This window comes from Oncorhynchus mykiss, chromosome 21 (assembly GCF_013265735.2).
Source record: "Oncorhynchus mykiss isolate Arlee chromosome 21, USDA_OmykA_1.1, whole genome shotgun sequence".
Taxonomy (NCBI): Eukaryota; Metazoa; Chordata; class Actinopteri; order Salmoniformes; family Salmonidae; genus Oncorhynchus; species Oncorhynchus mykiss.
This window is the reverse complement of record NC_048585.1, coordinates 50,408,506-50,432,286: the sequence shown is the minus strand read 5'-3', so window position 1 is coordinate 50,432,286 and position 23,781 is coordinate 50,408,506. Positions and strand designations below refer to the sequence as shown.

The window sequence follows — 23,781 nt, the reverse complement described above, 5'->3', positions numbered from 1 at the left end:
GTATGGCCATGTGCGCTGACACTGAGAACATGTTTTCCTTTCCATAGGTGGAGGGTGAGTCCTCGGAGGACACTAAGCTCATGGAACTAGACGAATCACAGAGGAGTGAGCATACAGTCTTCGTCATGCCCCCAGAACCTCCCACCACCGAGGACGAATCTGATCCCCCTACCCGCTACAGGTGAGCTACCCCCCAGTACAATGCTGCGCCACCAACACATTGACAGCGCAATAACACCAGTGAGACCGGTAGTGTTTTACAGTGGACGTCTGGCTCAGTCTGCATTAGTTTCACTCTCATACCTCTGGTGTTTTTTTTCCCTTTCTCGCTCTGTTAGTTATAAGAGTTTCCCTCGGTTGAGTATGGACCTGTTTGACTGTCCCAAAGAGGTGATACCAGCGCTGAGGAGCAGTACACCAGGGGCCAGCCTGTCCAGCAGCCCTGCACTGCTGGCCAAGAGGACCAAGCAGGTACACGCCCGCGCACATGCACAGTGGCAGGACCATGGGATAGATGCAATGATGTGTACAATAACATAAACGGTCAACCAGAGGATCAGGTGTAACGGGCTGTAAAACACTACAGTACGTTTTATTCGCTTTGTAAAAAAACAGGTTTTGACTAACAGTGACATGATTATTTACCGGTCCTTTTTCAACAATTCAGAGTTAAAGATGAGAGAAAAATACACAGTGAATAACAATAAAGAGTGAAAATAACATGGCTATATACAGGACGTACCAGTACCGAGTCGATGTGCAGTGGTATGAGGAAATTGAGGTAGGTATGTACATATAGTTAGGGGTAAAGTTACTAGGCAACAGGATGGGTTAAACCGTGGCAGAGCGTACGTGGTGAGTGTGAAAGTGTGTGTGTGGGCGTATTGTGTGTGTGTGCTCATAGTCAGTGCAGGATAGTTAGTGCAAAGTGTGTGCGGTAGGGTGTGTTTCCATTTTTAATGTCAGTGCGTTTCTTGCAAGTTCTAACCCCTAAAATGCAATAATCAATAACAATCTAATACTAAAAATAGCAAGGTAGAACCAAAACACGAATACTAAAAATAGCAAGGTAGAACCAAAACACGAGATATAAGAACACAATGAAGTAAGTAAGCATACTATACACAGGGTCAGTTCCAGTACCATATTTACAATGTGTAGGGGTACTGGATCGATAGAGGTAGATATGTATAGGGCTATGGTGACTAGGCATCAGGATATATGATAAACAGAGTAGCAGCAGTGTATATGATGATTGTATGTGAGGGAGTGTTTGTAGAGTCAGTATAAATGTGTGTGAGAGCAAATTATGGAGTGAGTGTTTATTTACGTTGGAGTATCCGTGTGCATAGAGCCCTGTGAGTGACGATAGAGACTGTGTACACCCCTTCAAATTAGTGGATTCGGCTATTTCAGCCACACCCATTGCTGACAGGTGTATAAAATGGAGCACACAGCCATGCAATCTCCATAGACAAACACTGGCAGTAGATTGGCCCGTACTGAAGAGCTCAATGACTTTCAAAGTGGCACCGTCATAGGATCAAGTCAGTTCGTCGAATTTATACTCTGCTAGAGCTACCCCTCAACTAAGTGTTGTTACTGGGAAGTGGAAATGTCTAGGAGCAACAATGGCTCAGCTGCGAAGTGGTAGGCCACACAAGCTCACAGTACGGCACCGCCGAGTGCTGTAGCACGCAACACTCACTACCAAGTTCTAAACTGCCTCTGGAAGCAACGTCAGCACAAGAACTGTTCGTTGGGAGCTTCATGAAATGGGATTCCTTGGCTGAGCAGCCGCACACAAGGCTAAGATCACCATGCGCAATGCCAAGCGTCATCTGGAGAGGTGTTAAGCTCGCCGCCATTGGACTCTGGAGCAGTGGAAATGTGTTCTCTGGTGTGGTGAATCACGCTTCACCATCTGGCAATCCGATGGACAAATCTTGGTTTGGCGGATCCCAGTCGAAAGCTACCTGCCCCAATGCATAGTGCCAACTGTGAAGTTTGGTTAAGGAGGAATAATGGGGCTGTTTTTCATGGTTCAAGCTAGGCTCCTTAGTTCCAGTGAAGGGAAATCTTAGTGCTACAGCATACAATGACATTCTAGACCATTCTGTGGTTCCAAGTTTGTGGCAACAGTTTGGGGAAGACCCTTTCCTGTTTCAGCATGACAATGCCCCCATGCAGAAAATGGATGTCCATACAGAAATGTTTTTTTGAGATAGGTGTGGACGAACTTGATTGGCCTGCACAGAGCCTGACTTCAATCCCATCTAACATCTTTGGGATAAATTGGAACGCCGATTGTGAGCCAGGCCTAACCGCCCAACATCAGTGCCCGACCTCACTTATGCTCTTGTGGCTGAATGGAAGCAAGTCCCCGCAGCAATGTTCCAACATCTAGTGGAAAGCCTTCCCAGAAGAGTGGAGGCTGTTATTGCAGCAAAGGGGGACCAACTCCATATTAAATGCCCATGATTTTGGAATGATATGTTCGATGAGCAGGTGTCCACATGTTTTTGGTCATGTGGTGTATTTAGTTAGCTATTTAGCAGTCTTATGGCATGGGGATAGAAGCTGCTCAGGAGCCTGTTGGTGTCGGGATTGATGTGCCGGTACCACTTGCCATGCGGAAGCAGAGAGAACAGTCTATGGCTTGGGTGGTTGGAGTTAACTATTTTTCAGGCATTCCTTTTACACCGCCTGATATAGAGGTCCTGGATGGCAGTACAGCTGTAGACGTTTTTTTAAGATTTGAGGGCCAATGTCAAACCTTTTCAACCTCCTCCATGACATTGGCCCTCAAATCAGAGACCTGGCACCACACTGCCAGGTCTCTGACCTCTTCCCTATAGGCTGCCTCATCGTCGTCGGTGATCAGTCCTACCACTGTTGTGTCGTCAGAGACCACGCAGTCCTGGTTGAACAGGGAGTACAGGAGGGGATGAATTGCACACCCCCGAGGGGCCCATGTGTTGATGGTCAGTGTGGCTGATGATGCGAGTGCTAAGGGGTGATAGTCATTTAGACAGATTACCTTGGTGTTCTTGGCACGAGGACTACGGTGGTCTGCTTGAAACAAATTGGTATTACAGACCAGGTGAGTGAAGACACTTGCCAGCTAGTCAGCGCATGCTCTGAGTACGTGTCCTGGTATTCTGTCTGACCCCGTGGACCTTGCGAATGTTAACCTGTTTAAAGGTCTTACTCACATCGGCTCTGGAAAGCGAGATCACACAGTTCTGATCAGCTGGGGCTCACCTGCATGGTTCAGTGTTGCGTGCCTCGAAGCTGTTCTGATGTCCAGATGCTGTTTTTGGTCATAGGAAATTATGGCGGAGACATTTTGTTAAAAAATAAAATAAAAAAGGGGGGAAAAAGGAGAATTGCTCAGGAGCCCGTAAAACTGCTACAATTCACTGCAGCGCCATCTTTGTCAACACACATTGGTCAACAACATTGTCCTGATCATTTTAGTTTTACTCACTGTGTCCTGTCTACTGCCCTGACCACATGACCAATTCCCCAATCAGGGAATAACGTTGCCTGCCATGGACGCTGTCGGCTGCTGAGTCATTCTCTCACCTGGTGTTCCAAATGGCACCCTGTTCCCTATATGGTACTGCACTTTTCACCAGGCCTATAGGGTAGTGTGTGCACTATGTAGGGAATATGCTGCCATTTTGGACAACCATTCTCCTTCTGGAATGGTACACAGGCTGGTTCCAATAAAAATAAGTCACTCACCACTGTCATCAGCAGCAACTTATTTACAATAGGGCAGAGTAGAATAGCAGACTCTGGGCTATAACGCTGCTGCTCTTTGAGTTTTGTCTAGGCCAAGTACAGACAACCAGCTTACTTTGGACAGAGATGGAAGAGGGGGTGTGTGTGTTTTGGGGGAGGGGAAGGGGGTCACTGTGACCTGTTTTTAGAATAATAGACCTCCCAGGAAACAGGCTTATTTTGTCTTGTGATTCTTGTTGTTTTGTCATCCTCTGCTTTTGTGGGAGGCCAATATATTTTTCCAGGTCAGACAAAACTGTTTGCTGTGTATGTGTAGTGCTTGTCTGGCTACATGTAGAAGACCTAAAAAGCACCTTGAAAATAAATATTTTACCTAATATAAACTGGGTGATTTGAGCCCTGAACGCTGATTTGGCTGAAAGCCGTGGTATGTTAGACCGTATACCATGGGTATTACAAAACATTTATTTTTACTAATCTAATTATATAAATAGATTCCATAATATGCACCACAAGTTTTTATATTCACACACATACCACAAACATGGTGCGTGGTGGCTGTCAGTATGTGGCCGTTAATATTTCTGTGGCGCTTGAAAGACTCTCCTCAGAAGGCCACATGCAGTATTATTAGGCCATTATTGTACGGAGGGAGGGAAGGAAGGTTCACCATTAGGAACGTGCACAGTCACACACTCTCCTCCCAACTCTGACCATGAGGAAATAGCACAAGATGATAATAATAAACTTAAAATCATCTGGAATCACTCATCATTCAATTGTATTCATGTCTCCCACCCCCATTAAAGTGACAAATCAAGCTAAGTTAAACTGAACAGAAATGCCTCTCTGCAGGAGATCAAGCTGGCCTACAAGATGGCCAAGCGCTTCTACTCCGACCCTCCGCTGTGGGCCAAGTGTCTGTTCAGCCACTGCTACAGTCTGTGGTTCATCTGTCTGCCGGTGGGGGTGAGGCTGGTCCAGTCAAAGAGCTGGGCCATGCAGCAGGCCTACAACGTCCTGCTCAAGATGAGGACGTCTGAGGTGGAGGTCCTGGATGAGGTGAAGGGAGGGGAGTTGGGGTATGGGGTTTTGGTTGTGGGGATGGTGTGGGGATTGGTATGTAAGGGGGGGGTGTGTTTGTCAATGTTAGCGTGTGTGTGTGTGCGCGTGCGCGCGCGAGTGCCATCATTTCCACTACAGGGGTAACGACTACAGTGGAAGTCTACTGTAGCTATTAGGTTGTTATTATTAGCCACCATCTCTCCCTCTGTAGGTGTGTTACCGTGTAGTGATGCAGCTGTGTGGTTTGTACGGTCTGCCGGTCATGGCCGTCCGTGTTCTGGTGGAGATGAAGAAGGCAGGGGTGCACCCTAACGCGATCACCTATGGCTACTACAACAAGGTGGGTTACTTTAACCAGCCCATACACTTACAGGTAACTGCCAAAATAAAGGGAAAGCCAACATAGTGTCTTAATCGGGCGTTGGGCCAGAACGGCTTCAATGCGCCTTGTTATAGATTCTACAAGTGTCTGGAACTTTATTGGAGGGATGCGACATCATTCTTCCACGAGAAATTCCATAATTTGGTGTTTTGTTGATGGGGGTGGAAAACGCTGTCGCCGCTCCAGAATCTCCTTTAAGTGTTCAATTGGGTTGAGATCTGGTGACAGATACGTATGTATGTATGTATGTATACACTACTGTTAAAAAGTTTGGTCACTTAGAAATGTCCTTGTTTTTTAAAGAAAAGCATATTTTTTGTCCAATAAAATAACATAAATTAATCAGAAATACAGTGTAGACATTGTTATTGTTGTAAATGACCATTGTAGCTGGAAACGGCAGATTTTTTTTAATGGAATATCTACATAGTCGTACAGAGGCCCATTATCAGCAACCATCAACTTTTGTTATATATATATAATATTGCCAAAATAAATGGGCAACTGGGTATTTTTATACTTGGCCCTAAGCATAATGGGATGTTAATTACTTAGGAACCATACCTGTCTGGAGGCACCTGCTTTCAATATACTTTGTATGCCTCATTTACTCACGTGTTTCCTGTATTTTGGCAGTTACATGTACATACAGTCCAATTAGCTCCCTGCCCCATCTCCTTTGACCCTTCAGTGTTTGGTCTGGATAGGGTTGAAAGGATAGATTTGGGCAATTTCCCGAGAGTGATGAATTCATGGACACCATTTTTGTGTATGAAGGAAGTTTGCAGTAGTTTTGTGAGATAATACTAACTAGCTTTAGCGCAATGACTGGAAGTCTACAGGAACCATTGGCATGCTACCTTCATACTGGACACAGAGACATAAAAATGGTATCCACTAGTTTATCAGGCTCTGAGGAAGTAGATAAAGGGCTTCATTACCAAAATATCGAACTATCCCTTTAAGATGTTTTGTGGTGGAGATTCCACCATATTGCTTATACCTTATATATCTGCAAACATTTAAGATTAGGGCACTTTAAACTAGCTCATACAAATACCTAAATTCAAAGCAGGTCCATGTTAACTTGCAATCTGCTCTTTCCTCCAGGCTGTTCTGGAAGGCCCCTGGCCAAGTCGGAACCGCAGCGGTCTCTTCATGTGGGCCAAGGTTCGCAACGTGGTGCGTACTGTGGCCCAATTTAAACAGGCACTCCACCGGATGCCCGCCACGAAAGGACCCACCATCATCACGACAGGTGAGGTGTCAGAACACTACAGGGACAGAGCATGGGAGAGTGTCGTTCACTTAGGTTGGAGTAGAATCACAACAGGTTTTGCACCAAATTCATATTTCTTTCTAAACGTTTTAAATCCATTTTATCGATGCAATGTAATGAATCAGTGCTTGATTGTAGGACAGTAAAGTCAATTCACAATAATAGAGTATTATACTGTACAGGCTGTATTGCTTTGTTTCTTTGTATAACTACTACATGGTAAAGGGCAGTAGCTCCCTTTTACCTTACTCACCTAAAACTCTGATCTGGGACACAGGAAGTGATGTAGGCTTGTTCTCTGTCTGTAGTGGTGTCGGTGAGCGGCGACCTGCTGAGCCACGGGAGTGCAGACCACTCCAGTGAGGTGAACGGAGAGGATCACACGCTGTTCGCACGCAGCCTCATCATAGGAGACGCCACGGACAACCACTGCAGCACAGGTAGGCTGCAGCACAGGTAGGCTGCAGCACAGGTAGGCTGCAGCACAGGTAGGCTGCAGCACAGGTAGGCTGCAGCCTGGAAACACTGGACCAGGCCACTCACACAACTTTGCCCAGCCCCTAGCTGCTAGCCCCTAACCCCTAGGTACTAGCCTATAGCTCCGAGCCCCAACTCCTTAGATATGCACAGATCTGAACGGACTGGGTAGATGACAACAATATGTTTGTGTCCCACAGGAGGTCAGTCTGACCAGGGCTACGGCTCTAAAGATGAGCTGCATCAGGTGCAAGTGGATTTGGCTCCATCAGCAGCCCCTCTTGTCAATGTGGATCACCGCAGCAAGCCCAAAGCACAGCACAATGGTAACCAAATCAGGCATTTCCAAAATATATACGCCAGTCTAATCTAGAAGAACGCATCTGCTGGTTGAGCATGCATTTTTATTCAGGATTTTCTATCAGCAAAAATTAATAAAATAAAAATGTTCACTTGATGTGGGATAATGTCTCTTCAGATGGGGACATAGCTGGCTCGGTGGACAGTTCTGTGGTCGTAGCGGAGCCCACCAGCCCTGTTGAAGCCATCCCACATGTCCCCAGCATCGTCAAGCTGTCCACAGGAGGGAGCTTCGATACTGCCATGAAGAGAGGAGAAACTGGTAAGTGACAGGAGCAGACCCAAACTTATAAACCTAATCTCAATCTGAGGTTGACACATTTGATATTAAGGTTAACGTCTGCAATATCACTGAACTCTGGGGGGGGGTGGTTTATTTGAGTAAATTTCCGGACAGAAAAAGGTCCCCAGAATTGAAGGCATGCTTCTGTGTTCCTCTCTACCACCAGCCCCAGGGAAGCTGTTCTCTCTGCGCAGCCAGAGCGAGAATGTCTCTCTGCCGGAGGAGGGTGAGTCTACAGCCCCGGGTGGCTCTGGGGAGGCGGGGCCTGCAGTTCAGGGGCAGGGCCAGCGCCAGAAGGCCTTCTCGGAACGCAGCTGCAGCTTCAGCGTCGAGAGTCGTGCCGGCATGCTGATGGAGAAAAATGGTGTGGACCACATCGCGAGACGCATGGGTGCCGATGCCCGAATCCTCGCCGATGCCCTTTCTGGGTGTGGCACCACCCAACCACCTACAAATCCACCATCCAAGGCCCTTTTTAAGGAGTTGGAGTCAGAGGAGGGGCGTTGTCCGATGCTGGGGAAACTGTCAGAGGAGGAGGGTCCTGTAATGGACCCAACCCCATTGGAGGAGGGGCTAGGGAAAGAGGAGGAGAGAATGGACGGGGAGGATGAGATGGGACTGAAGTTGGAAGAGGAAGGAGATTCAGGGGGGAGGGGTGATAGCTCTCTCCCAACCCTGGAGATGAAGGAGGTGGATGTGGGGGCTGATCCCCTCTCCCTGCTGGTCTCAGAGCACGAAGAGTTGGCCTCCGTAACCAGCCAGGAGCTGCCGCACTCCCTGCCCGCCGTGGTGTCCCGAAACCTGGCAGACGAGATTGAGATGTACATGAGCCTGCGAAGCCCACTGGGCCCCAAGTCCTCCAGTATGGAGTTCCACCAGGGGGGCCAGGGAGGGGACTCTTCCCCGGACACTGCCCCAGTTAAGCAAGCTCTAGAACGGAGGTCCAGCCTCCCTGTGCCCCCTGTCAAACACCCAGGGGGTTCAAGCGGGGACTCGACGCCCAAACGCAGCCCTGCTGCTGTCACGCGCTCCAAGACATTTGCCGTAATAGCCACCAGGAGCCGCGGTGTTGTGGCCAGCCCGAGATCGTCACTGACCGCGCTGGTGAGGTCATCGCAAAATGGCTCGCTGGGCTCGGTCATCAACTCCATCTCAGGCATGAAGATGGACACCCTGCTCTCTGGTCCCAAGATGGACGTGTTGAAGTCAGGCATGAAGCAGGCAGGGAACCTGGCCAGCAAAGTGTGGGGGGCTGTGGCCTCAGCCTATTCCTACTCCGATGACGAGGTGAGCGGGGATGGACTGCAGAACATACATACATAGCTTAACTAAGAAATAACCGTAAAATGGTAATTAATTGCACAAAAATAACCTGCAACAGCCAGATGATATAGATACCACACGGTCAAACACCATTATATACAGAAAAATTATGTAAGACTTTCATTATTCATTTCAGTTTCACTTCGCAAATCATATTGCAGAATGCATTCAATGTTGTACATGGGAATAATATGAAGATTCACAATCGTTTGGAAGTTTGAATTTTTTCTTATTTCCCCCCTCTCCCCAGGATGAGCTGGCCCCGGGCTATAGGGATAGGGATAGTTTCCCTGCCGGGCTGGATGAGTCCATGCTGTCAGGGGGTGGAGGAGGGGACAGTCCCACCCACAGAGGGCCAACCCAAGGCCTGGTGTCCAACGGACTGACACAGAGCAGCACCAGCCTGGCCAGCAGCAGTAGCAGCAGTGACACAGGGAGAGGACCTCACTCCACACGTAAGACACACACACACACACACACACACACACACACACACACAGCTTATATAAATACAAAAGTATGTAGGCATATACTCACATACTCCTATATATGCATGCAGAGACAAACAACGTTACCTGTATACACAGTCGCAACTTTACCTCTGCGCGCACAGTAAACACACAAAAAATATGTAGACGGGTGTATGGTTGAAAACTGAGTGTAGAAGTGAGTGACTGTATACTCTGTGTGTGTGTGTGTGTGTGTGTGTAGTGACTCCAGGACGGCCAGGAAGAGGTCCAGACTCTGATCAAGGCTCCCACCACACCAGCTCCTCAAGTATCTACCAGAACTGTGCCCTAGAGGTGAGAATATCATACTCACAATTACTGGCTACAGTACTCAACATACTGTCTCAAAGAGTGAGCACAAGTGCTTTAGTAACCTGGCAGTACATACATAGGAGCTATAGAGTCATTTTAGACTGTGACATCTTGCTATCCATAACATGAGTTTGCTGCTGTTATCTAGCCAGGGAGCCTCAAGTAGCCTATGCCAGGTGCATCTGTAATGTTTCTGTGTGTGTGTGTGTGCGTTTCCGCGTGTTCCCAGGTGCTGATGTCCAGCTGCTCCCTGTGTCGGTCCTGTGAGTGTCTGGTGTACGACGAGGAGATCATGGCGGGCTGGACGGCAGACGACTCCAACCTCAACACCACCTGTCCTTTCTGCCGCGCCGCCTTTCTGCCCCTGCTCCACGTCGAGTTCCACGACCTGCGCACCAACACAGCGTGGGTGTCTGTGGATTTGTTGATCGTTGAATAGATCTGTTTAATAGTACATTTTTCCGGTTTAAAACCCAGTGATTTCCCTGTGTTTTATATACACTACCGTTCAAAAGTTTGGTGTCACTTAGAAATGTCCTTGTTTTTGAAAGAAAAGCACATATTTTGTCCATTTAAAATAACATCAAATTGATCAGAAATTCAGTGTAGACATTGTTAATGTTGTAAATAACTATAAGTTGACTCAGGTTTGCCAAAAATCATCTGGAAGCACCTGGATGATCATCAATACTCTTGGAAGAATGTTCTATGGACAGATGAGTCAAAAGTATAACTTTTTGGACCACATGGGTCTCGTTATGCCTGACAAATCAAACACCGCATTCCACACTAAGGACATTATACCAACGGTCAAGCATGGTGGAGGTAGTGTGATGGTTTGGAGATGCTTTGCTGCCTCAGGACCTGGATGCCTTACATTTACAGAGCAGAATTCACGGTTCCTTCTATATCAGAGAATTCTAAAGGAGAATGTCAGGCCATCCGTCTGTGAGCTGAAGCGCAGCTGGGTCATGCAGCAAGAAAATGATTCGAAACACACGATCAAGTCGACATAAAAATGGCTAAAAAGTTGAAGTTTTGGAATGGCCTAGTCAAAGTCCAGACCTAATCCCAATAGAGATGTGGCAGGACTTGAAACGAATAGTTCATACTTGAAAACCCACAAATGTTGCTGAGTTAAAGCAGTTCTGCGTGGAAGAGTGGGCAAAAATTCCTCCCCGGCGACGTGAGAGACTGATCAACAACTACAGGAAGTGTTTGGTTGCAGTCATTGCAGCTAAAGGTGGCACAACCAGTTATTGAGTATAAGGGGGCAATTACTTTTTCACACAGGGCCATTGGGTGTTGCATAACTTTGTTTCTGAAATTAATTAAATAAGTATGTAATTGTTGGTTCCCTTTATCTAAAATTAGGTTTTGGTTGAAGATCTGATAGCATTCAGTATAAAAATAGAAAAAATAGAGACGACTAGAAATGGGGAAAATACTTTTTCACAGTACTGTATATGGCTGGAGTTGTGTATGCTCTATTCTGTCTCAAAGTGTTGATCTCCCCTACAGGTTCTACCTGAAGCCCAGTGCATCAGGAGACAGTATCCACAGCGCCAGCCACCAGCCCACAACTACAGACTCCACTGTGCTCGTGGTGGGGGGTGCAGCAGACACCCCGCGCCCGGACCTCATCAGCTTCCCAGAATCCTCCTCTGAGGACCCAGGGGAGGCCCCGGCCAGCCAAACAGCCACTCACAAGAGGTCTGTTCACAGAAATGCCTGTCTCATGAATCACTTAGTGACTATACTAACACAGGTAGAAAAAGAACCCAGATGTTTCACCGGATGTATACATCTGGTGAGGAGAGGAAGCCCAGTGGCCGGCAATAGGGGAGTATGGAGCGAAATGCAACTGGGCCTACATTCTGCAGACGTTCCCTAACAGAAATATGCAAATGCATGTTGGAATGCGCCAATAGGGTCTCGTTAGCTTGTTCTTGGCTCTGCCCACTGTGCTTAGTTTGCTCCCATTGAAAAGAACACAGATGAAGTATCTTGGTTTAGTTCTATATATAAACTCAGCAAAAAAGAAATGTCCCTTTTTCAGGACCCTGTCTTTCAAAGACAATTTGTAAAAGTCCAAATAACTTCACAGATCTTCATTGTAATGGGTTTAAACACTGTTTCCCATGCTTGTTCAATGAACCACAAACAAATAATGAACATGCACCTGTGGAATGGTCGTTAAGACACGAACAGCTTACAGACGGTAGGCAATTAAGGTCACAGTTATGAAAACTTAGGACACTAAAGAGGCCTTTCTACTGACTCTGAAAAACACCAAAAGAAAGATGCCCAGGGTCCCTGCTCATATACGTGAATGTGCCTTAGGCATGCTGTAAGGAGGCATGAGGACTGCAGATGTGGCCAGGGCAATAAATTGCAATGTCCTTACAGTGAGACGCCTAAGACAGCGCTACAGGGAGACAGGACGGACAGCTGATCGTCCTTGCAGTGACAGACCACATTTAACAACACCTAAGCAGGATCATCTGAACATCACACCTGCGGGACAGGTACAGGATGGCAACAACAACTACCCGAGTTACACCAGGAACGCACAATCCCTCCGTCATTGCTCAGACTGTCCACAATAGGCTGAGAGAGGCTGGACAGAGGGCTTGAAGGCCTGTCGCAAGGCAGGTCCTCACCAGACATCACCGGCAATAATGCCCCCTATGGGCACAAACCCACCGTCGCTGGACTAGACAGGACTGGCAAAAAGTGCTCTTCACTGACGAGTCACGGTTTTGTCTTACCAGGGGTGATGGTCGGATTCGCATTTATCGTCGAAGGAATGAGCGTTACACCGAGGCCTGTACTCTGGAGCGGGATCGATTTGGAGGTGTAGGGTCCGTCATGGTCTGGGGCGGTGTGTCACAGCATCATCGGGCTGAGCTTGTTGTCATTGCAGGCAATCAACGCTATGTGTTACAGGGAAGACATTCTCCTCCCTCATGTGGTACCCTTCCTGCAGACTCATCCTGTCCTGGCCTTCCAGTATGACAATGCCACCACGCACAAAAGGAGCAGTATGGCTGATTTCCTGCAAGACAGGATTGTCAGTGAAGAGCCCGGATCTCAATCCCATTGAGCACGTCTGGGACCTGTTGGATCGAAGGGTGAGGGTTAGGGCCATTCCCCCCCAGAAATGTCCAGGAACTTGCAGGTGCCTTGGTGAAAGAGTGGGGTAACATCTCACTGACAAATCTGGTGCAGTCCATGAGGAGGAGATGCACTGCAGTAGTTAAGGCAGCTGGTAGCCACACCAGATACTTACTGGCTTTTGATTTTGACCCCCCCCCCTCCCCCCCTTCGTTCAGGGACACATGATTCCCTTTCTGTTAGTCACATGTCTGTGGAACTTGTTCAGTTTATGTCTGTTGTTGAATCTTATGTTCATACAAATATTTACAATATATATATTTATGTTAAGTTTGCTGAAAATAAATGCAGTTGACAGTAAGAGGACGTTTCTTTTTCTGCTGAGTTTAAATATATATTGTGTGTTAAAAAAATTAAAATTTACAACGCTCCTTTTTCTCCCCAATATTGTGGCATCCAATTGGTAGTTAGTCTCTCTCGTGTCATCGCTGCACCTCCCGTACGGACATGGGAGAGACGCATCCTCCGAAACACAACCCAGCCAAGCTTCATTGCTTCTTGACAACAACACCCACTTAACCCGGAAGCCAGCCGCACCAGTGTGTCAGAGGAAACACCGTACTCCTGGCAACCGTGTCAGCGTGCACTGCGCCCGGCCCACCACAGGAGTCGCTAGTCCCCGATGGAACAAGGACATCCCTGCCGGGCCAAACCCTCCCCTAACCTAGACGACACTGGGCCAATTGTGCACCGCCCCATGGTTCTCCAAGTCACGGCCGGCTGCGACAGAGCCTGTACTCGAACCCAGAATCTCTAGAGGCACAGCTAGCACTGCGAACCAGTGCCTTAGACCACTGCGCCACTCAAGAGGCCAGTTCTAAATATATTTGATACTATTATAAGGGCATCACGTGTATCCCAATGATGCCAACTTCTTCCTCTTTTAAATTGAACTGTCAGAGCCGAAACATCACAAGCTGACGACTTGACTCGCACTTGCTGTAAATGTTTGTTAAAGTTCTATTGTCTCTGTATTTGCCCTCTCCTCTGTACGTTTGTCAGTTTGGTACCGGTACCGGAGCCGGCTCAGTCGGACCCTCTGGGCTTGCTGGAACACCAGGCAGGGAAGCGTGGGACTTCTCTGACGCGCAGTAACAGCGTGGGCGGGCCACTACAGAGCCTGGTCTCTTACCAGAGACAACCCGGACACGGCGTGTCCACCACCAGCCTGCCCTGCAGCCTGACAGAGGTGGTGAGTGTCCTGAGACTGTTTTCATAACGTATCAATAATGTCCTCACAATGTCCCAGTAATGTCCTCACAATGTCCCAGTAATGTCCCAGTAATGTCCTCGCGATCCTTACCACTTCCAGGACTTGAGTCAATTACATTTCAGTAAAGTCAATTCAGGGTATCAATTGAAATTCATCTTTGAGTCGAAAATTACTTTCTGTTTGTGGACTTTCATTGAAATGTAGTTTTCCGGTACTCTAAAACTGCAGCATCTATACTGGCCATGCAGTTACAGTGCATTCGGAAAGTATTCAAACCCTTGACTTTTTCCACATTTTGTTGCAGCTTTATTCTGAAAGGGATTACATACAAAAAATCCTCATCAATCTACACACAATACCCCATAATGGCAAAGTGAAAACAGGTTTTTAGACATTTTAGCAAATGTTTTAAAAATAAAAAACATAAGTATTCAGACCCTTTGCTATTAGACTCAAAATTGACCTCGGGTGGATCCTGTTTCCATTGATCATCCTTGATGTTTCTACAACTTGATTGGAGTCCACCTATGGTAAATTTAATTAATTGGACATGATTTGGAAAGGCACACACCTGTCTATATATTATCCCACAGTTGACAGTGCATGTCAGAGCAAAAACCAAGCCATGAGGTCGAAGGAATTGTCCGTAGCGCTCCGAGACAGGATCAGGCCTTTATGGTAGAGTGGCCAGACGGAAGCCTCTCCTCAGAAAAAGGCACATGACAGCCCGCTTGGAGTTTGCCAAAAGGCACCTAAATGATTCGGACCATGAGACACAAGATTCTCTGGTCTGATGAAACCATGATTGAACTCTTTGGGCTCAATGCCAACTGGCATGTCTGGAGGAAACCTTGCGCCATCCCTACTGTGAAGCACAGTGGTGGCGGTATCATGCTGTGGGGATGTTTTTCAGCGACCGGGAGACTAGTCAGAATCGAATGGAAAGATGAAAAAGAGCAAAGTACATAGAGATCCTTGATGAAAACCTGCTCAGGACCTCAGACTGGGGCGCCCATTCACCTACCGACAAATTATATATTGTGTGGATGGTCAGAAGGAGTTATGCAACTGCCTAAAGCCGTCTGTATGTGTCTCTCTCAGGATGGCCTGGGACAAAAGCGGCCCAACCCCATGCCAGTGTCTGTGCCCTACCTCAGCCCCCTGGTCCTCCGCAAAGAACTGGAGACCCTACTAGAGAACGAGGGGGACCAGGTAATACACATTTAACAGACCTAAGAATATGTTCAGAAGGATGTAACATTTCAACTAGACAGGACCGCAAAATGGAACCCATAAATTGTTACATGAATTATGACTTATTTATGTGTCAATGATGTCAAGATGCTATTGTATGTGTGTCCCGTTGACTTTTTAAGTCATTTAGCAGATGATCTGGTCAGTTTTCAACCTTGCTTTTGCTGTTTCCATCATCCCAGGGACTTGACAGATTTGAACAATAAGCTGTAGTACCCCTTTTGAGCACTGTTTAATTCACAACCAGGTGATCTACACCCATAAATTCCTGAGTCAACACCCCATCATCTTCTGGAACCTGGTGTTTTATTTCTGTCGCCTGGACCTGCCCAGCTACCTGCCTGGCCTCATCCTCACCTCAGAACACTGCAACAATGGAGTACAGGTACATGACCATGCAGAGCACCCGCACACACACTACTCCTCTCCACATGAGAGTACTGTAACAATAGACTGGTGGTCAATCTCACGCAGATAGTCACATTCAGTTTAGGAACATTGCTCTCTATGATCACGCCGGAGCACTGTTCAAGTAGGGTAACAGAAGATGACTGTGTTTGTCTGTATTTTTTTTTTTATTCACCATGTTTGCAGCTCCCCCAGACCTCCCTGTCCCAGGACAGTAAACAGGTGTATGTGCAGCTGCTGTGGGACAACATCAACCTGCACCAGGAGCCTGGCGATCCCCTCTACCAGAGCTGGAGGACCCTGCGTGAGTACAGAGAGACAGAGAGCGAGAGCTCGTACGTCTGATCAAGCAATCATCCTCAGAACACTGCATTCTCTCTTTGGGCCTCTGTCTGCGTGTGTGATGTATTTTTGGCCATATTCATTAATGGACAGGATGTCTGCTATTAAAAATATCTATACCCATGACATACATTATTCTAATGTATTGAACAGTGAATGTAATGAGTAATGACCCATCTGTTGTTCCCCAGTGGAGCAGAAGGCCACCCTGGCCCCCACGGACCATCAGGAGACACGGACCTTCCTCAACAGCATCGTCCGCAGCATCCAGACGAACGACGTATACGGCCCCATCAATCTGCTCCTCCGAGAGGTCAAGCGGCACCCGGAGGTCAAACGCCAAAGGTACGTCCTCTGAAGCTTATGGCTTTGGTTGATCCATTTTGTGAGACGAAAGCATTGCATTTGTCAATGTTCTCTGTTGGTGTCTGTCTGTACTGTTTTTATCTATTCATGAATCAATCGATCTGTCTCTTATCAGGGGTATCTATAGGGAGATCCTCTTCCTGGCGCTTGTGGCATTGGGACGGGAGAACATTGACGTCGGTGAGTGAACTGTTTTCACAACCCAACCACTCTCTTTAAACCAAGACTGGGATTTGGGTAATTCCAATCAACCACTGTTGTTGAGACTGCTATAGTTACCACAGCTACTATGAGCTTTTCTATCCTGAGTTTGATAAGCTATGTATAAAAAAAACAAATTCTATTTCCAGGTTTCTATCATGTTCTGATTGGATATTCTTCCCTCCTGTGTTTCCGACAGAGGCCTTTGACCGTGAATACCGCCAGGCCTTTGATGATCTGAGCACAGAGCAGCTCAAGGCTCTGCACAAGATTGACCGGCCACCCAACAGCAATGTCCAGTGGTGCCTCAAGTGCTTTGGCGCTCCAGTCATCTGACCTTGCCACCGCTGCCCTCTACTGGACGGTCTGAGAAGTGCTCCACCTGTGGCCCTCACTCACGCCGTGGAGAGGAGCAGAGAGGAGACAGAGGAAAAAGGGGAAAGAAACTTGATGGGTAGTGGTGGGTCAGGGTGTAAGGGAGAATCTTGGACAGATCATTTTTACACCCTCCTATCGCCCAAAGATGGTACTTTTTTTTTTATCCCTATCCCGAAAGGCCCTATTGTTGATGTTTTTTCTCCTGCCTATTGTAGCTCTTCCCGCAGGCCGATTTGTAACTCAAATAGTTATTTATGTGAATATTCTGGAGGGTGCGGTAGAGAGACTTGTTCTTTATGAAATGGTGTGTTTCTTTATCGATGTTGTAGAGCGAGTGAAGTGTGTATCTCACTGCCCAGTCCTGTGTGACTTTGCTCCAGCTCTGTCCTACTGTCCTGTAGCCCCACGGTGACCTCTAGAACCACCTTGTAGTAACCTAGGAGGCCATTCACCCATGGACAGAATACTGATCGTCACTGTCATTGATGTGCACTTTTAGAAACGGTAACTTTACCAGTCCATTGGTTGTCTTTTTTTGTACATATTTTTCTAAATGGGGGAAATTTGAAAACCGGGGTTGCCTTTTTTTCAAAACGAGGAGGAATATTGGTGCCTTGATAATTTCTCCAGATTCAGTCTTATAAACTAATGTTATTGTCATTGTGGGTGTTTCTCTCGATGCAATTTATTTTTGAGCTGTACTTTTCTCTTGTTTGTGTGTGAATAAGTGTTGGATAAGGGCGTATTGAGGCTGCCGCAGACAGTCAGTCAAGATCAGTTCGAGAACATTCCAGAACCCTGCACTTGTGTCTTAAAGAAAAGCAAGAACTATATGAGTTTGTATTCTTACCATATTGACATCCCAATAGGAGAGAAATAGTATACCCAAAAACCTTGAATGTTCCAGACATTTTGGGACTAGACATCAAACGTAAGCGTGAATTGGAAGGGAACTGAGATGCCAAACCACTAACGTGCAGCTCTTTCCTTCTCCTGCCATCGCTCCATGCCTTAAGCAAGACACGAGAGCTGTTCTCTCACATGAAAAGAAACCATGGTAAGTTACTGCGGTACCTGTTGACCAGTCAGTCAGTCAGTCCAATGTGTTTGTTTGTTTTTAACGATTTCATTTTTAACTGCAACGTACAGTTAAAACGATTATGGTAAAATATGCATTCATGTGATAAAAAATCTGCTTGTGTACATGCTTGGGTCACTCCTTAATCATAAACCATAATATATAGATTAGTACATCTCCCTTGGAAAGCATCATGAAGCATTGTAGTTATGGCAAATACTGTTTTCTTTGGACAAGCTAGCTTTTAAGGTTTACATATTAGTGTGGTCTGCCTTAATTCATTTTGTCACGTCTCTTGTTTTCCATTGATTGTGAATGGAATATCAATTTTGACAATGAAGAGCGGAAGAGACTACACAGAACGTAAAGGACTCATTAAAACCAACGTGGTATAGTGTATTCAAACAGGAGAGCTGTGCCCAGCGCCTATGAATAGAAGTGTCGATCCTAGATCAGCACTCTAAGATGCTTTAAGAATGCGGACCCAAATTACATTCCAGAAAGTATCATAACTCCTACAACGGCTCTACACACCGCGTTGTAGGACAATGGGTGAATATACAGACGTGTGAATATACTGTTCATTGTTCAGATTGTCCTGCTTAGATTAGTACATGATTTAACCACAATTGTTATCCTCTGTTCCAACATTTTAAAGGTTTAAACATCAAACATTACCACCGATGAACATTTATTTCACAATTTCTTTCCAAATCAGTAAATGGGATGAGGATCTAAAACTTACAGGAAATCTAAAATAAACCTAATTCCAACGATTTGTTGTTATGATATGGTAACGTATGGAGTACAGAACATGTATCAGTCCAATCACACAGTGGTGTTATACGTTTGACTAACTTCTTATATTGAAGTGATCCCACCATATGTGGCATTGTACATTTGAGCGTTTCCTGTTGGCTAAGAGCTTATGAGGATATGCTCGCCAGAGGATGTACAGAAAGAAGGTTCTATTCAAAATGGTTAAACGGACCCCCTACTGTCCTGTGGAATAGATGTGAATGTCTATACACTATTGTGCCCCAATAAATTAGTTGTGACCTGATTCAAAACAAACCCTGCATCTAGTGATTTATTTGCATTAGTCACTGCATTGGTTTGGAGACAATTACTAACCCATTCTTCAACATGGCATTAAGGGAGTACATCTTGCCACCAAAACACCAACACAGTTCTGGAAAAGTAACTTTAGTTATGAATGAATGATTTTAAAATACTAACAATATATAAAAATAAATGATACAAATATATATACTGAACAAAAATATAAAAACAGCGTTCAACAATTTCAAAGATTTTACTGAGTTACAGTTCATAAGGAAATCAGTCAATTTAAATGATTTCATCTGGCCCTAATCTATGGATTTTAGTGTCCTTTCCTTGGCCCCAGCACAAGGTGCACCAGTGTAATGATTATGCTGTTTAATTAGCTTCTTGACATGCCACACCTGTCAGGTGGATGGAAACAAATTTGAGTGGGCTGAGATTAGAATAATATTTCATATCTCATTATGACTGCAAGAAAAACATTTATAGCATGTTTTTTTTCTAGTTTATCTACGTCTTAATTTCTCCTACTTCCTCTCTCACTACCCTCATAAGTTTATTTTCGTGGTCTTACGCATCAAAGCCATTTGCAGTACGAAAGAACACCAACTGTTTTCGAAGTGCTTGCTTTGCAGGTCGGCTAACCTATTATTAACCAATGAACAGATGACGCCTGATGCAGGAATAACACTTTGGAAAGCTTTTTCTGAACCATTGTCTTGTTCGCGCATACAGATAGTGATCAAACAAAAAACAGTCTTCTGGAAGGGGAATCACCAACATACTTAAGTGTGGTCTAAAGCAACCTAAATCATCTCTTACTCCAAGGTAAGAATTCATCAGTGTACTTCGTCACAGTGACACACCCAATTACACGAAAGCCACCAAAGTTTGGAGTAACCTTTTGACCTGTGTGTCAAACCAAATACTGTGTAATCTACTGTTCACCATCCCTCTTCTTCCCTGACCCTTTCCCTGATGTAAACTAATAGAAATATAAGTACAGTACAATTTTTTTAGGGGAAAATTTATTAAGCTTTTTAAAGCTTTATATCCTACATGCAACCGCAAAATGTTTCGTCTAATCCTGACTATTCTTCTATTCCATAAAAGATTAGATATATCTTTTCAAAACTTCCTAGAAACTGTAAAGCTAAATATGTTACTAGTATCCTAAAGTTAACAATCTAATAAAATAGATGTATCTAAAAGAGGCTACGCTGCAAAACAGTGCTTTAGCTATTTCAGTCCCTGAGAAACTGTGTATTGGCACATGCAGTTTGTGTAAGATGGACATATGTGGAACCCGCTTTATCTCCTGATGCAGACACACATAGTACCAGTCAAAAGTTTGGACACACCTAATCATTCAAGGGTTTTTATGGTTACTGTTTACATTTTAAGAGTAATAGAGAAGACATCAAAATTATGAAATAACATATCATGATCATAATCATGTAGTAACCAAAGTGTTAAACAAATCCAAATATATTTTATTTTCTTTAAAGTAGCCTCCCTTTGCCTTTATGACAGCTTTGCACAGTCTTGAAGGAGTTCCCACATATGCTGAGCACTTGTTGGCTGCTTTTCCTTCACTCTGCGGTCCAACTCATCCCAACCCATCTCAATTCTGTCGAGGCCAGGTCAACTAATGCAGCACTCCATCACTCTCCTTCTTGGTCAAATAGCCCATTGTCCTGTTGAAAAACAAATGATAGTCCCACTAAGCGCAAACCAGATGAGATGGCTGCAGAATGCTGTGGTAGCCATGCTGGTTTAGTGTGCCTTGAGTTCTAAATAAATCAGTGTCACCAGCAAAGCGCCATCACTCCTCCTCCATGCTTCACGATCGGAACCACGCGTGGAGATCATCCATTCACCTACTCTGCGTTTCACAAAGACACGGTGGTTGGAACCCAAAAAAAGGACCGATTTCCACCAGTCTAATGTCCATTGCTCGTGTTTCTTGGCCTAAGCAAGTTTCTTCTTCTTCTTGGTGTCCTTTAGTGATTTATTTGCAGCAATTCAACCATGAAGGCCTGATTTCACGCATTCTCCTCTGAACAGTTGATATTGAGATGTCTTTTAACCCAAAATATAAGCTCCTTTTAGTCCAATGTTTGTTAACAAAGTACTTTCATATTCACCTTTATTTAACCAGGTAGGCCAGTTGAGAGCAAGTTCTCATTTACAACTGCAACCTGGCCAAGATAAAGCAAAGCAGTGCAACAAAAACAACACAGGGATAAATAAACGTACAGACTATAACACAAAATAAAAGTATATATAGTGTGTGCAAATCTATATACAATGTAAACTAACTATTTAGCCAAAATAAATTAAATGTAAACTATAATTTTATCATGCATGCTTTATCATTGCATTCATAGCTCTGTATATGAATTTGGGAGTGGTTACATTTTTCCAGCCCCATCCCTCAGCTTGTTACCGAATCAGTGGCGGGGACTCCGCTTTGTTATTGTTTCAACTACTGATTTACCCCTGTATTGATCAGCTTCTGCCAGGCTGAGTCTAGTGAATTAGCCCCCTCTATTGGCACTTTTACATATTTACAGCAAAAAGCAGGCATTAGTGTATTGCTTTGGAAATGCATTAACTCAGGTATTCCTAAACTGGGGTACAGACCATGACGACAGGTGTATGCCAAATACAAATGTGATTGACATTTAAAAAATGGGGCTAAACATTTGGGTGAGGTTTTTTTCTTGCCTGAGTAGCCTCGTTTCACTGACAAAGTTAAATTTTATTTATCTAGTGTTCAGTAAAATAACAACACAATGTCAAATACAGGTAGCCTCGTCAAATAATTAACATCCAATCACATTAACCATTACTCTCTCGCATGAATTCCACTAACGGTATCTGTACTGATGGCGCAAAAGCTATGACAGGGAGACATAGTGGAGAGATAAGGCGCATGCAAGCAGTTGCTCCCGACGCCACTTGGGTAGATTGCAGCATCCACCGAGAGGCACTTGCTGCCAAGGAAATGTCTGACAGCTTGAAAGATGTTTTGGACACTACAGTGAAAATGGTTAACTTTGTTAAAGCAAGGCCCCTGAAATCTCGTATTTTCTGCACTATGCAATGATCTGGGCAGCGACCATGTAACGCTTTTACAATATACAGAAGTGCGCTGGTTATCAAGGGACAAAGTATTGACACGTTTTTTAAAAATTGAGAGACAAGCTTAAAGTTTTCTTTACTGACCATAATTTTCACTTGTCTGACCGCTTGCATAATGACGAGTTTCTCACACTACTGGCCTATCTGGGTGATGTTTTTTCTCGCCTGAATGATCAGTATCTAGGATTACAGGGACTCTCCACAACTAACTGCATTAACAAGGACAACACACTGGTCTTTGTATGATTTTTTTTTTTTTGTATACAAATTAACTCGTTTATAGACAATGTCAAATGTGATATATCGAAGCACCTGAGTGAGTTGAGTGCGCAATTATCAATCAACCAATCAAATGTATTTATAAAGCCCTTCTTTCATCAGCTGATGTCACAAAGTGCTGTACAGAAACCCAGCCTAAAACGCCAAACAATAAGCAATGCAGGTGTAGAAGCAAGGTGGCCAGGAAAAACTCCCTAGAAAGACCGGAACCTAGGAAGAAACCTAGAGAGGAACCAGGCTATGAGGGGTGGCCAGTCCTCTTCTGGCTGTGCCTGGTGGAGATTATAACAGAACATGGCCAAGATGTTCAAATGTTCATAGATGTCCAGCAGGGTCAGATAATAATAATCACAGTGGTTGTAGAGGGTGCAACAGGTCAGCACCTCAGAAGTAAATGACAGTTGGCTTTTCATAGCCGATCAATCAGAATATATCTACAGCTCCTGCTGTCTCTAGAGAGTTTAAAACGGCAGGTCTGGGACAAGGTAGCACGTCAGGTCAGGGTTCCATAGCCGCAGGCAGAATAGTTGAACTGGTGCAGCAGCACGACCAGGTGGACTGGGGACAGCAAGGAGTCATCAGGCCAGGTAGTCCTGAGGCATGGTCCTAGGGCTCAGGTCCTCCGAGAGAGAATTAGAGAGAGCATACTTAAATTCACACAGGACACCAGATAAGACAGGAGAAATACTCTAGATACAACAGACTGACCCTAGCCCCCCGACACAAACCATTACAGCATAAATACTGGAGGCTGAGACAGGAGGGGTCGGGAGACACTGTGGCTCCGTCCGATGATACCACTGGACAAGGCCAAACAGGCAGGATATTACCCCACCCACTTTTCCAAAGCACAGCCTCCACACCACTAAAGGGATATCTTTAACCACTAACTTACTATCCTGAGACAAGGACGAGTATAGCCCACGAAGATCTCCCCCAAGGCATGAACCCGAGGGGGGCGCCAATCTGGACAGGAAGATCACGTCAGTGATTCAACCCACTCAAGTGACGCACCCCTCCTAGGGCCATGATGGAAGAGCACCAGTAAGCCAGTGACTCAGCTCCCGTAATAAGGTTTGAGGCAGAGAATCCCAGTGGCGAGAGGGGATTACGCAAGTACTTTCCCGAAACTG

At 45.4% G+C, this 23,781-nt stretch overlaps 1 protein-coding gene across 2 annotated transcripts in view; it reads left to right on the top strand.

The window, feature by feature from the left end:
* Positions 1-19,231, top strand: part of LOC110500643 (DENN domain-containing protein 4C) — a 59,121-nt gene extending 39,890 nt beyond the window's left edge. For both annotated transcript variants that reach the window (XM_021578125.2, XM_021578126.2), the window contains exons 15-34: positions 48-181; positions 339-471; positions 4,606-4,812; positions 5,027-5,155; positions 6,308-6,455; positions 6,785-6,916; positions 7,154-7,279; positions 7,432-7,575; positions 7,763-8,883; positions 9,170-9,374; positions 9,631-9,722; positions 9,970-10,145; positions 11,262-11,453; positions 13,920-14,109; positions 15,232-15,342; positions 15,632-15,769; positions 15,979-16,096; positions 16,326-16,479; positions 16,616-16,680; positions 16,901-19,231. In XM_021578125.2, the coding sequence (XP_021433800.2) occupies positions 48-181; positions 339-471; positions 4,606-4,812; positions 5,027-5,155; positions 6,308-6,455; positions 6,785-6,916; positions 7,154-7,279; positions 7,432-7,575; positions 7,763-8,883; positions 9,170-9,374; positions 9,631-9,722; positions 9,970-10,145; positions 11,262-11,453; positions 13,920-14,109; positions 15,232-15,342; positions 15,632-15,769; positions 15,979-16,096; positions 16,326-16,479; positions 16,616-16,680; positions 16,901-17,037 (3,852 nt within the window). In that variant the 3' untranslated portion in view covers positions 17,038-19,231. The remainder of the gene's footprint in view (positions 1-47; positions 182-338; positions 472-4,605; positions 4,813-5,026; positions 5,156-6,307; positions 6,456-6,784; positions 6,917-7,153; positions 7,280-7,431; positions 7,576-7,762; positions 8,884-9,169; positions 9,375-9,630; positions 9,723-9,969; positions 10,146-11,261; positions 11,454-13,919; positions 14,110-15,231; positions 15,343-15,631; positions 15,770-15,978; positions 16,097-16,325; positions 16,480-16,615; positions 16,681-16,900) is intronic.
* Positions 19,232-23,781: the final 4,550 nt, after the last annotated feature.